Source organism: Pinus tabuliformis, chromosome 2_1 (genome assembly GCF_031772625.1).
Source record: "Pinus tabuliformis cultivar Carrire ecotype Pingquan chromosome 2_1, CPIR1, whole genome shotgun sequence".
Taxonomy (NCBI): Eukaryota; Viridiplantae; Streptophyta; class Pinopsida; order Pinales; family Pinaceae; genus Pinus; species Pinus tabuliformis.
Window position 1 is genome coordinate 472,127,019 of NC_142299.1, and position 14,783 is coordinate 472,141,801.

Here is a 14,783-nt window from a genome sequence, read left to right on the forward strand (position 1 = left end):
AACCCTTTAATTTAAAAAAGTTTAATCACTCTGTAAGAGCATATATATTGAAATACAAATATTTAAGTTCATTTAAGATCTACAAGTCTACCTTCTACCTAATCGAAGAGAAACCTAATTTGAAAGCATATCTGAAGATGCTTGCTAGTGTTCCAATCTATATCTAAGCCCTAAACCCTTCACAAATTTTAACGATATCTATAATACCAAGTAAATACAACATGAGCCTACACTCCTTCAGGAACCTGTCTTATTTTACATGTTTTAGGTAGAATAGGAAGACAGAAAGCCCTCATCCTCTACGAACAACTGAAGATTTTTGCTCTGAAGCATGAAATCCACTGCTTCTGAGTTAAAGTCAAAAGCACATCCCAATTTAATTAACTCACATAGTCCTCCAACCAAATCTGGAAATTCTGCTAACAGACCTTGTGAGATTACCTCAGCAAAATTAGTGACAAACATCATCTTTGCCTTTTGGTTGTTTCTATCAGGAATCTGCATCAAAAGCCTCTTGGGGCTTTTCTCCCATCTTACCATAGCTGTTGTGTTTACTTTAATATTCTGTCCTGATAATAGAGAATATTCTACACTGAGTGGTTCTACCACTCCAAACACAGGACACTCCATGAGAGGCTTGACAAGTTGATGTCTCTTTTGAGAGTGCAAATTGAAAGAAGGCTTCGCTAGATATGCAACACATACTCTGCATAACCCCATCCCCAATATCCCCTCCCCAAACTTAAGCTTCTGCCAAGAGATCCTCTGTTGCATAGAAATCTCAGTTTTGGTTACAGCTTGAGATATATTACGAACGCCCAGATGGTTATAAATGGAGAACAAAGAGTCCAAAGGTATTTGAGGATCAGAAGGGTTCGGGTGCCAAGTAAAATTTACCATTGGTGAACGTCCTTTGAATAATTCTTTAAGCTGCAAGTCGTCTGGGATATATGCTTGGGTTGCACTACTAACACGGATATCTCCATTATTTGTGCAGACAGGGACTTTACAGCCGCTTCCAAGATATTGTTTTGTGAGAGAGGAGGAACTCGACCACTTATGCACAATACGTTTCCATACCAGACAACACACTGATTCAGTTATTCCATGGTTACCATTTTCTCCCCAATCCCGCCACAGCAAGCAGTAGTCTTCAATTTGTGGATAGTTGGGTACGCGAAGAGACTTTGAAAAGAAATTGAGCAATTCTTCATCGTACCAGTTTTCCAGGATCTTCAACCTCGATTTGAAAAGCCCATTTACGTCATGAATCACACAGGATTCTGTCGGCGTCCATTTTTGCTCATTTGGAATCCAAATTGGTAAAACGCTAAATACAGAAGGCTCCCACTCTGAAACCTGGAGATAACTATATAGCCTTTTTATGGTTTTGAAATCTGTATGCATCTGAATATGATGATCAACAATAACATCGCATCCTCCTCCTTCCTCAGTGACCACTCCTATCTTTTCAAGAGCATCTTTGAAATTATGAATAGCATACCCATAGAATGCCTCGTCAATACAAGGAAGATCATCCTCTTCCAAATGCTGAGCAAGCCTCATTTTCGAATCAAACAAAAAGGACTTAGCAGGAGATTCGAAACCCCTGCCCGTTTTCAGCCATTTGCAATCTGATACACTCTGTTTAAAAGAGGGACGTAGCTTCTGGGAACTTATCCAATCCAGCAGAACAAATGCACTCTCCTTATCCAAATGATTGAAGGGAAAATGGGCATTTGGAGGGATTAGCTGTGGAATATCTAATGCACCAAGCTGTTGCTTAACGAATGAAACTAAATCTTTACCTGCTTCTGTAAAACCCCGTGCGCAACGAGGTAATGTAAGATAATATTCTGAGAGTTCAACAAAGTTTTGCCCAGTCCATTGTTGACTTCTCATTAACTTGGCCCACTTACTTATTGATGCAGGAAGGAGGATATTTACAGAACCATGTTGTCTGACAGTACCCCACCCATCCACGATAGGAATAGTCGAGCAAAGATCGAACAAATCTCGATCTTCGATGTACCTATTTACAGATGAAAAATGGAAAAAATGTGCAACATTGATAACAAGCTTACTATCTGTTGAAGATTTTACAACGTCCTGGAGCTGCTTGGCGAAACTTGAGATTGAAAGCTCTGTAATTTTAGGATACTCTTCAAGCCACTTACGCAGTTTCTCACCTTTGTTACCAGGCAACTCTACTATGGCCTTCTGAATAGGTTCAGGCATAAAATAGTGTCGGGCAGCACTTTGAAGCTCTCCAGACCATTGTGCCAGCCACGCTATGTGCGACCGCTGTGAAGAAAAATATATTCTTGTGCCCGGTTGATTATTTGATACCTTTGCCAAAGCTGTGTTGTTGGCAGACTTTACATACTTCAGGAAGGGAGTATTTTGTAGGTGACTTGAAAATTCAGACTTCCAATGTTCAGCAATGAAACAAAGAAGTTCCACATATAAGTTTTCCGACAGACCATTCACCCAACCAGATGACTTAATGCAACCAGCATACCAATGATATGAAACATTCTCCACATTCAAGAACTTCAAGATATTAGAAAACTCAGGCTTATCAAGGCAGGAATGGACTATTTTGTCTTCTCCAGCCACGAAAGCGTCCAGGCTGCTCTGCCGACCTTGTTTTCTTGCTTTCTCCAGAATGCTTCTAAATGCTGACAGTACTGTCCGAGTTTCTGTTGGCCTACCGAAATCTTTGTCAACAAAGCTGGAATCGCATAAAATTATTTCGTCCATCCTTAACTGGGCCTGAATGCCAGTTCTTACTTGTTCCAGCTGCGGGTAATGAGGGGCTTCAACAGGGATGTATTTATAAAATTGAGATTTTGATGAAGGGGTGAATCAGAGTGGACGAGAATATGAAATGCTGAACGAAAAGCTACCGGAATACAGTCTAGTATTCCCTGGTTCCATTTGTTGTCAAAAATAATACTCTCTCTGGAAGAAACCAGTAAGAAATCTGCTTGTATTAGAAACGGAAAACAGGTGACCATTTCTGTTGGAAGAAAAGCATAAATGCTGGGAGCTGTCATGTTTTCTCTTGTAAGGCGTTTATCAAAGGGGAAAGCCAGAGTAATCGCCAATGTTTCCAGGTCTTTCCTCTGCTCAACCTTGTACTTTTCTTTTACAGGGAAACGTTGCCTCCACATGTAATAGCTGGATTTCCCCATGGAATGTTTATTCTCTTCACCTGACAAATGCAGAGTGAAAGATTCACTGTCATCACTCTTAGAACTCTGAAATTCCGTCTCCCGTGAAACGGAGATTGAATTAATTTTGTTCAGGCTGGGATCCACATGAAATTCACGAACTGAAAGCTTTTTTATCTTAGACATGAACAAAATAACTTCAGGATGAATATTGGAGAGCTCTTGCTTCACAGCTTCAACCTTCTCAGGACGCAAAGGTAGAACTATAACAGTATTAGGAAGCCGGCACCCATAAATTTCTTCAATCTCAGCAAGGCTGGGTTTTCTTTCAATCCATTCTGGGACGATATATCCAATGTTGGCATCACGAGGAGGGACATCGTTGAATCTTATCTTATAGCCATTGCTGAAAATACAGGGCTGGTTTGTGACTAAAAATACGCTCTTAAATCCAATACCTTCAACCAAAAAAATATAATTAGATAAGTTAAAAATAACATAATTCAATCAGATATTTAGTCCAGTGCCAAGAGCACTTTAATCGGCACAGTAATGTGTAATGTTATTAAGTATTATATAGAAATTCAAATTCAGATTCAAAGTTTCCAAGTTTAAATGATGGACGAATTGAAAAGGAAAAAAATTAGTATCAAATTGATAAAAAAATTAAATATATTTAAAAGTTATACCCATGTTATTCCATATTACTCTATTATCAGCAATTTTTTCAAAAGATGGGTACTTTTTTTTAGAGATGGGTTATTATCAGCATTTTCCAAAAATGGATACTTTCTTTAGAGATGGGTGTGGTGATAAAAGATGGCTACTTTTTTTAAAGATGGGTGTGGTGATATATGGTGACCAAAAGTATACAAATCAGTGCAGAAAGCAATGTGTAAAGCAATGTGTAAGTATATCTGTCTCTCTTAAAATAAAATAAAATATTCTCTAAATAAAATAAAATATTCTCTAAATAGAAAAGTAATGCAACTGTAATAAAAAAGAAAAAAATATATTGTATGCATATTTAATTTAATTAGTTGTCCATATGAACTATTGTTTGTAATTTCATGTAAAGTCATTAGTAATTAAAAAAAATACGAGTAAAATGTTTAGACCTTATGTTTTTCAAAAATATTCTATAAAATGGCTCAATACACATGTTATGTAATCTCTATATAACATTCAAAAATACAATTTAAAGGATAAAAAATTAGGCATTTTTTTTGCATTCTAAAATATGTTTGCCCGTAAAGAAATTTGATATCTCGGCTCATGTTAGATGCATGCTTAAAGAAATTTGATATCTCGGCTCATGTTAGATCCATGCTTAACTCATGTTAGATCCATGCTTAAGATGGATCTATGCTGGTGGTTAAGAATATGTATTTCCTCCTAAGAAGTCAAAGGTTAAAATCCAAAGGGAACTAGAGTATGTACACTTTTACAGACTCTAGAGACAGAACACTAACCTATACATGTTTCTCCAATGCAACCTCCTTCCCTTACCTTCTTTAGAAATGGTTGTGGTGAAATACAGTTCAAAAGTGTATGTGGTAAGGTATATAGTTTGTGTAAGCCTAACAATTAAGAATATGTATTTCTTCCTAAGAAGTTGCAGGTTAAAATCCATAGGAAACTAGAATATATACACTTTTATAGACTCTAAAAAGAGGCAGAACAGTAACCCATACTTTTTTCTCCAATGTAACCTCATTCCCTTACATTTTTTAGAGATGGGTGTGGTGAAATACAGTTACTAGAAGTGTATGTAGTGAGGTATATAGTTTATGTAAGCCTAGTAGTTAAGAATATGTATTTCCTCCTAAAAAATTACAGGTTAAAATCCATAGGAGACTGGAGTATATACATGTCTAGACTCAGACATGAGGCAGAAAACTAACCCATAAGAGTATATACACTTCTATAGACTCATAGATGAGGCAGAAAACTAACCCATAACTTTTTCTCGAAAGTAACCTCCTTTCCTTGCCTTCTTTAGAGATGGGTATGGTGAAATTTAGTTACCAGAGTGTAGAGTGTATATGGTGAAATATATGATTTTCCTTCCTTAAAGATGGGTGTAATGAAATTTAGTTACCAGAGTGTAGAGTGTATATGGTGAATTATATGATTTGTGTAAAACTAATAATTAATAATATGTTTTTCCTCCCTAAAAAATCATAAGTTAACCAAAAAAAATAACCAAAAAAAACTAGAATATAGAGACTTTTATAAACTCTAACCAAAAACAGAGCACCGACCCATACCTTTTTCTCCAATGTAACCTCCTTCCCTTTTCTTCTTGGTAGATCTTCCAACGCTACATATAGAATCAATGTTATGTTTTTGAAATCCAATCTCATTGTTAAACACCAAGAGTGTATCTGTAGCACCCACTTCACATATATCCTTACTGGTAATTACAAATTCCAAAGAAGGTTCGACCTCAGATGCATACTTGTTATCCTCTGCATTCTGCAGTAAAACACCGTTTTTAAGGTACTGAAAACAAAAATGTAAAAGTACAGTTAAACCTATTAGATAATTTGAAGTAGGTTGCCTAGGAATTACCTGGATGAGTTCCATAAGAAAATGCACATCCTTGCTGTATAATTCAGCAGAGAGATGTTTCACCGCTTGGTGCAAATCTTCTGCAAGGGGATTATCAGGAGAAAACTTGGTCTTCCGAATGTGTTGAACGTGCATTCTCTGTGTCGCCATAACTGCATATGCAGGGAACTCCAACAACACCACTGTGATAATGCAAACCAAATCCAGTAGCAATGTGCCTATCTCACTCAAATCTCTGGGGCAAACTTAAGCCCTTCACTGCATTATATTGATCTGTGCCATCGACGGATGCAAGGGTGGTAGTCTCTGTCGCAGGCAATCTGCTTTACGAGGTATACTATTTACTTTAACTTTATGCGCTTGAGATGGCTCTTTCTTCGAAATTTACAAATATGCAAGATTCCAAATGGATCACTGTCGCTTCAACTTGTCTGAAACTTTTTAGAAAATCTCTTAAATACATTTATTAAAAGTGCAGAAGTCTAACTCCATTGAACTCGTGGCCACGCCGGTTTACATCCATCGTTCCCAAGGTCTGACAACGAACCTAACCAGCCGTCACTGACTTAATTAAACCACTTTATTCAATGTAGTTCTTAAACTACATTGAATAAAGTGGTTTAATTAAGTCAGTGACGGCTGGTTAGGTTCGTCTTAAACTACATTGAATAAAGTGGTTTAATTAAGTCAGTGACGGCTGGTTAGGTTCGTTGTCAGACCTTGGGAACGATGGATTGATGTAAACCGGCCTGGCCACGAGACCTTTCCCGGCCGGAGCGCTGTCACGTTATTACATGGCATGTATGTATGGTGAAGCCGATATCGGGTGCATTAAATGCCCGATAGCACGCTGGTTAGCCTGGTCGCCTAAACTTAATCTTCCATTGAAAAGTATTTAATGCTTTGTACAGTAATTAAACACGTCCAAAAACCCATTAAGAAATATTTATGCTTACTTTTATTATTATTAATATGCTTCAATTAATTTATCACTTTTCAGTACAGATCTGACTCGATGTTTTTTTTCTTTTTATTATTATTATAAATCTTCCGCTCGACGCTTCCGAATAAAATATGCTTTCAAATAAGTACAGGGTTGGTAAGCATATATACACTTTCAGAAGCATACTAACGCCAATTCGCCTGTGAGATTATATAGTTTCAGAAGCATACTAACGCGAATCCGCCTCTGAGATTATCCACTCTATTCATTCACCCACAGTTCAATAGCTGCCAGTTGTTAGTGGGTTGCTTTGCATCACTGCACAAGCGGGTATGGCGACGCCTAGGGATCACATTGAACACATTCGGAAGACCAAGCTTTCTGCCGATAACCCACTCGCAGAAGATTTGCACCAAGCGGTTAGACATCTCTCTGCTGAGTTATATAGCAAGGATGTTCATTTTCTTATGGAGCTCATCCAGGTATTTCCTAGTCAATTAACCTGCTTCAAATTATCAAATAGGTTTTATCTTTTTTGGTGTGCAATACTTAAAAAATGGTGGTTTGACTGCAGAATGCAGAGGATAACAACTATGCATCTGGTGTTAAACCTTCGTTGGAATTTGTAATTACGAGCAAAGATATCTGTGAAGTGGGTGCAACTTTTACACTGTTGTTGTTCAACAATGAGATTGGATTTCAGAAACATAATATCGATTCTATATGCAGCGTTGGACGCTCCACAAAGAAGAGAAGGGAAGGAGGTTATATCGGAGAAAAAGGTATGAATTTTTACTGATACTCTAATATGACTGTAACCCTATGCATCTCTGTAACCCTAGGCATGAATTCTAGATTTTGGTTTAAGTACTAATTTTATGTGTATTTACCTTGTATTTTAGAACTTAGAACTCAAGCCTGTGACTGAAACGTATATTTTTAATAATTTAATTCACTCAAAATTCAAGCTTATTATTTGGATTTTATAATTCAAGCCCGTGACGGAAAAGCGTATTTTTCATAATTAATCTCACTCAAAATTCAAACTGAATTAAATTGACTTGGCTTAAATATCAAACATAACGGATGAAATATTCCATTACCGAGCAGGCATCCGTTGTATTTCTGGTCGCAGATGGCTAGCGTATTCAGAGACTGTAGAAACTCCACTCCCCCGTCCCAGTTCCATGGAAAACCCTGTCCATCGAAGATATAGTGCTCGTCGGGTTGCTGGATTCGAACCCTCGCTGACCGCTTGTTTCGAATTTTTGTTCTGCCATGGACCGAAATCCTTTCCATATCTGTAATAATATTTCTAATGATTAAAACTAATATATGCCAAAGTTGCGTATGGAAAATAGTTTGGAGGTGCACTGAAGGAGCTTTGACGGTAACTTGGAAGGAGAGGGTAGGCGAGTGGTATGGACAGCTAAGCCCTAACATTTAATTTACTAAATTTAAATAGCCTCTTATCAATTAGAAATATCATCAAATTGCTGGGAGAGGCTCGTACAGTCACGTTATGTAAATAAAAATAATAAAAGAATACAAATAGTTATATTTTAAAATAAAAATGATATAAAAATAATAAAAGAACAAAAATAGTTATATTTTAAAATAAAAATAATGTATGGATTTATGGTATTTATTATTGGTATTTATGTGGAAAATAATTTATTTAAAAAGGGAAATATTAATGTAGATTCATTGTAACTCTAAGTCTAATTAAAGTCGAGAAGAATCAAATTAATTTTTAATTTTAACAAAAAAGTTTCATCTTAAAATATTTAATCTTAAAAATTTTCACTTAAAAAAAATTTAATCCTCAATTGATCTTGAGCTTAAAATAAATTAAACTAACTTATCTAATTTATTAAATACAAATAACTTTTTGTTCAACATACAATATTTTGATTTGTCCTTAATTATAATATTATCTAATTTATTTAATTCAATTATTTTATTAATCATATTATTGTTTTTATTTTTAAATTAAAAAGAAAATCAATATAATCTTTATATAAAAAATACCTGGTTGTACCAGATTTCTGATAATAAAGTGATCTCAGTCCTTACGCATCATGTATCTATATCTGGAATTGAAATTAACTATAAACTCTTATACGTTTATATTTATAAACGTTATAAAGTTAAAGAAAAGATAGAAATTTTCTCATTAAGAATAAATATTTTAAAATAGAAAGTAGAAATTAAATATATTTTGGACATTAATAATTTTTTTGTATTATTTGAATATTTTAATTAATTACAATTGTATTTTATAAAAATAGTAAACTATTTTTTTAATCCATTATATTTTATTTTTTTAATTTATACCAATTTAATTATATAGTTTAATATTTTAATTTTAAATTATTTTATGATAATTTATATTATAATTAAATTAATGGATGATGATGATGATGGTGGTGGTTAACGTCTGCTGAGACCAAACATTGGTTTATCGGATCTAAAGAAACAAATTATTTATTTTGATTTAAGATTTTATTCCTATGCTCAACAAGCTTGGAGAAAAGCCTCCCAAGCTCACTATAATTTTGACATTGTAAAAGGCTAGGAACGTCAGTATTGTAACAAAGATTGTGAAACTGAGATCTAATGTGGTTGTACGCGGGGCACTCTAAGAGGAAGTGGTTTTCATCCTCGATGTTCCTATTCTCACATATATGGCACATCCTTTCCATCCACGGCATTTTAGGAAGTGCCCAACGCCCTGTTTCATTATGGAGCTCATGAGAATTCTTTCTAATCTTTGCTATATTAATTTTCTTCTTTGAGCTAGTTAAAATAGAGAGATACTTTTGATCTTCTAAGGTGGGGTTGATGACCTTCTTATAATAACTTAATTTTCTTTTAGCCGCTAAATCTTTCTCACACCACATTTTTTCTTTGAACTTATAAGTAACAATATCTTTAATGTTATTTATGTTTTGCAATGCATCATTCTCGTTGATCTCCCAATAGTTTAACCAGGCCCTTGTGCCTTTATGCCACTCCCGATTGAGCCTTAGGTGGTTTTGGCTGGAATTTAAAGCTAGCTTAAGAAGTCTATGATCGTCTATGTTATTGAGTTTGTGCTTGTACAACAGAAACCTAATTAATAATATTGAATAATTTTAAAATAATGAAATTTGTTTGATAAAAATTGCTAATGCAATAAGAGCAGCTTAATCAAACATAAATTTGATATTTAATAAAACAAAGAATTCTCTTTCCTTCCAAAAAAAAATTCAATCACATAAAAGAGATATAAACCCTATTTGCATTTTGAAGAATCAAAATATTTGTGGCAAAATCTAACGTATGTTCAAGTCCAAGCACAATGACAAGCATGTTTATGATCATCAAAATGATATATATATGATTAATAAAATTTATTTTAAAAAATACAAATTTTATTATCATAAATATATTGTTAATTAAGATTACAATTTTTTTTTAAAACTGTATTAAAATATTAACATTAACATACATATATATAGTATTGTTTCAAAAAAAAAATTATATAACAATAAATGATATCATTGTTCATGTTATGTTCTATTACATTTTTTTTCAAGGGGACTTAGATATAGTGATCATGGACAAGCTTACAGATAATGCAAAATGATAACAACTATAATTATGACTATGAAGTTTATGACAATTAACAAAGACAAAGATACAAAAAGTAAAAGGCAAATTCCAAGTGACTAAATATAATATCAAGAGTCACATGAAGTAATTTAGAGCAGATTTCGAGTGTTGGTTCCAGCTGGGGTAGGAGGTTTCATATCACATTCTAGATGGCTTTCTAGGTGAGAAAATCGAGCATCCAAACTAGCAAGACATGAGTGTTTGTAATGTTGCACATGCTTTATTTTATTCAAGGAAGAGATTATATCATTGTGATCTTTAAGCTTCTCCTTCAAGACATTGTGCAAGAGTGTTTTCATCTGCTAATGGAGGGTGATGGAGCTCGAGTATTAGCTTTGATGTTGGACACCTCACTCGCCAAGGGTTAAGGTGTGGGAGATGAACGGTCAAAGGAGTCCAAGAGACGTTGGAAGATGAATCCAACTGTCACAAGAATGTATTATAAATATACATCTATGTTTATAGTAAAGGAAATTAATTGTTCTATCATTCATGTCTCTTCAGATTCCATGTGCATCTAACATTTGTCTTCCCTTGGTGTGTCTAGGATTTGGAACCCAATTGGCTACCTCAGCTTGAATTTCTAAGTCAAAGTAGTCTTGGCTATCACTAATGGTCAAGGCTTCAAGTTTATGGATTTCCTCTGGAATTTATGGAGCAGTCGTGTGGAAAATGAAATTGGCATCTTGGGCTTGGGTTGGTGGTCGACCTTGAGGACCCTTGTCCCAAGATCCATGGAGGTAGTGCATTTGTTTTAGGGGCATATTGTACCAAATAATTAAGGGCTAGGATAGAGTTCTTCCCCAAAACACCCAAAAAACTAAAGGAATTGAAGATGAGAAGACCAAATAAAAGTAAAATCTAGGGTGGCATGGATTGCTAGGGAAGTCTCTGATGGCTTATAAAGAAATTTGGCTTTTGAAGGGGGCAGATAGATAAAATATTCCAGACAAGGTCCAATAACCACTGAGAGGCAACAACAACAAAACCACTGCTCACCCTTGCTAAGCTCAGAGAATTACATGCTAGAACCCACGAAATAGAAACAAAACTAGTGAAGATGTTGTCAAAACCCAAGGAATTGGACAAAGAGATAATTACCCAATGTTGACCGACCCACCATGCCTGAACCTATGTAGTTGTGAAAGTTGGATGAGGGTTGATGTCTCCTGATCTTGAAATGTTTGTCATCTTGGTCTTCATTTGCACCCCAGGTGATACCTCCACTGCTAGTCTTAGGCTTATCCCTTTGTTGTTGCTTAGCGTCCAATACATGAGTTGGGAACCACAAACCCAGAATCTAAGTCTCTCAGAGTATCGGTGCATGTTGAGCCATGGCCATAGGAAAAAGTCATCTCCTGTACCAGAGAGGAAACCCACAAATTTTGCCACAACCTTGTGTCTTTACTAGCAAATGTGAGCCCCTCATTGCATGTCGCTCAAAGGAATTGTCCCACTTGCACAAAGGTATAACCTAGGCATAGTAGAAAAAATGGAGAGCAAGGTCTCTCATCCCATAGCACTAGAGTAGAGAGAATCTTTCATGAGATTGAAATGTGGTGATAATTATTTGCATGTGTTGCATGGGGTGGGTTGGCCATGCCATCACCTTTTAAATGCAATAGGAGGCGATGGGGTGGTGGGCTCCCCCTCCTCCAACATCTAGAATTCCAACACCCTGATCGAAGATACATGCATTAAAAATTAATTAATTATATATATCTATCTATCTATATGGAAGTCTTTTTACTATTTAATATTTTTTAATTAATTTATTAAATATATTAAAAATATTGTTACTTCCAAAATTTAAAGAGAAGTTGTGGGGCCATAAAGAAACTAAGATATTATAAAGAGGTGATCAACCTCAATTTCAAAAACCAAAATTACTTGTCTATCTTCATGAGTGTTAAGAATTAATTCTCATGAGCTTCATAGTGAAACTGCCTTTGGTTTCTTACTAAAATGCCATGGGAAGAAAGAGTTTCACTAATGCTATACTAAGAGGGTTGAAGATGAAAAACACTCTCTTATATTGCTCAAGTTATATTCAAATCCATTCAATTTTTTAAAATCTTTCTCACACTACCAACCTTCTTGACGTGTTAAGGCAACAAAACTATGATGATATGAGAAGGCTTCTCTCACATCTCTCTTCCAACATAGAAATAACATGTTGAAGAATTTCTATTAATCTCTTACCTTTTTAAGGTCATGTAGACCATATTGGTCTTAGTGGACATTAATGATAATGAACATCATCATATATAAGATATTAGAAATAAGAAATACAAAATCAATTTTATGAGGTTCTTTTATTAATATTTTTTAATTATTATACCAAGAGGTGATTTACAATTTAGTCTGAAAAAAATATTGTAATCGAGCATTAAATAGAAAGTTCGATTAAAAAAAATGATACAGATAAAGCATAATATAAATTTATTTTAAACCAATAAAATAATAAATTAATTTAATTCTATTTATCATATTTAATAAAATTTCAAATAAATATTATATATAAATAAATGTAAATTTAAATAATAATGGTTCATATTTTTAATTATGATATTTTTATCTAATTGCAAATTCAAAAATAAATAATTTTTCATCCAAACATTAAAATTAAAATATTAAATTCACCCATATAAATAAATCTGACTTGTTTTCTATTAAATTAAAGGAAAAACTATATTAATCCAGTTACGTAGTTTTTATTATTAATAATTTACGCTTCGGTTCGTTGAAGTAAAAATTGTTTATGATCTTGTTTTAATTTCTATTTATGTAAATTTCCAGAATTCTATGTTATAATAATATCATTGTAAATGAACAAAACTTAAATATTTAACATAATTTATATGTGATCTAAAAAATTAAAAATAAGCTTTCATTTACATAAATCACTCTTAAATTTTTAACAATCACTTATTTTTATAAATTTACAATATATAAATTCTTAAAAATAAATTTAAATCATATTTAATATTTTTAAATATGTATCATTATTTTTTTAAGTCTAAATTTATTTCCAATTGTATTATGGAAATTTAAAATATTTATTATAAGTTGTCAATTGGTTGGATAATAATTTTTTTTTTTATATTTTCTATTGTATTATGGAAATTTAAAATATTTATTATAAGTTGTCAATTGGTTGGCTAATCAAAAAAATTTAATTAATGGTAAAAAGATTAGTTGATAATACAAGTAATGTTAGCTAAAATTTTTGCCAATCCAAGTAGTGTGATCTAAGTTTTAGATATACATCTTAACAATATCTAATAAACATTTGTTCTTATGTTGATTTATCTTTGTAAAGCTTGATAGACTTTACTGAATAAAAAAAAAATGCAAAAAAAATATTTATTGGTCCTAGAATAGTTTGAAACCTAAAAAGCAAATATCTATTGGTCTTAGATTAGTTTGAAACCTAAAAGGCCATGATTTTCTTGTGTATATCAACCATCTGCAATTAAGGGTACTGGATCTTAAGGAGAGTGAGAATGCAGTCTACTTAATCTGCTTAACATGAATCATAATCTCGTCCAATTGTAAAAGGACTTCTTCATGGGCTTCATTCTTGTCCTAAATAATATACCAATACAACTCTGCTTAACATGAAGCATAACCTTGTCCAATTGTAGAAGGACTTATTCATGGGCTTCATTCTTGTCCTAAATAATTTACCAATAAAGTTGAACTATGTTCTAGTGCTTAGTGTCAGCAACCTTGGGATGGCCTATATTCCACACCCATATACCTATCTCAAAATTGACCTCCCAATCATGCATGGAAGTGTGGGGAGTCCTATTTCCCCTTTGGCAATGGAAAATTTTTCTCTGATCTAAGGGGGACTTGCTTCGAATAACTATTGGTTGCCTCACTAAAATGTAAATGAGGGATTTTTATTGCTTTGTGCCCTCCCTCTTTGGCTTCATTGACCTATTGGCATGTTTAGTTGAAGCCTTATAGAGATAGACTTTCCTCTAGAAAGCACTAGATATAGACTTCAAAGAGTAGTGTTGACTAAACTAGTAACACTTAGCAAGAATGGAATTAAAAGGCTAGTTTAGAGGAAGTAACTTACAAGAGATACCAAAGAGTCTTAAGGTGGAGGGGGCTAGGAAGAGTCACCTTGAGAGATGAGATCGAAGCTAGTAGGGACAAAATGGACTAGAATTGAAGAAAGAGGAAAGGAGGAGGAATGGACAAGGTCGAGTATAACATTGGGGTTGGAACAACAAAAAAACAAAAAAATCTAATAAGGTTACTACAATCACAAATCACTGCAAAGGAGAAGCTTAAACCAAGATGAAAGGACTAAGATCCATGATATTCAACAAACCAATAGGTCATAATATACCCTCCTATCTAACCTAGAGATTGGGTTCATCAATCGTCCATGCACATTTTGAAGTGATGCTCCATCA

At 33.9% G+C, this 14,783-nt stretch overlaps 2 protein-coding genes across 2 annotated transcripts; both read right to left on the reverse strand.

Moving 5' to 3' along the window:
• Nucleotides 1-264: 264 nt before the first annotated feature.
• LOC149200966 (uncharacterized) lies at nucleotides 265-2,763 on the reverse strand. The gene has a single exon (XM_089401141.1). The coding sequence runs from the start codon at nucleotides 2,761-2,763 to the stop codon at nucleotides 265-267; it is 2,499 nt and encodes an 832-aa protein (XP_089257267.1).
• Nucleotides 2,764-2,789: 26 nt separating this feature from the next.
• LOC149200967 (protein NO VEIN-like) lies at nucleotides 2,790-6,051 on the reverse strand. The gene is made up of 3 exons (XM_089401142.1): nucleotides 5,751-6,051; nucleotides 5,447-5,654; nucleotides 2,790-3,634 (listed from the first exon to the last, which is right to left on the reverse strand). The coding sequence occupies exons 1-3, from the start codon at nucleotides 5,898-5,900 to the stop codon at nucleotides 2,790-2,792; spliced, it is 1,203 nt and encodes a 400-aa protein (XP_089257268.1). The 5' UTR covers nucleotides 5,901-6,051.
• Nucleotides 6,052-14,783: the final 8,732 nt, after the last annotated feature.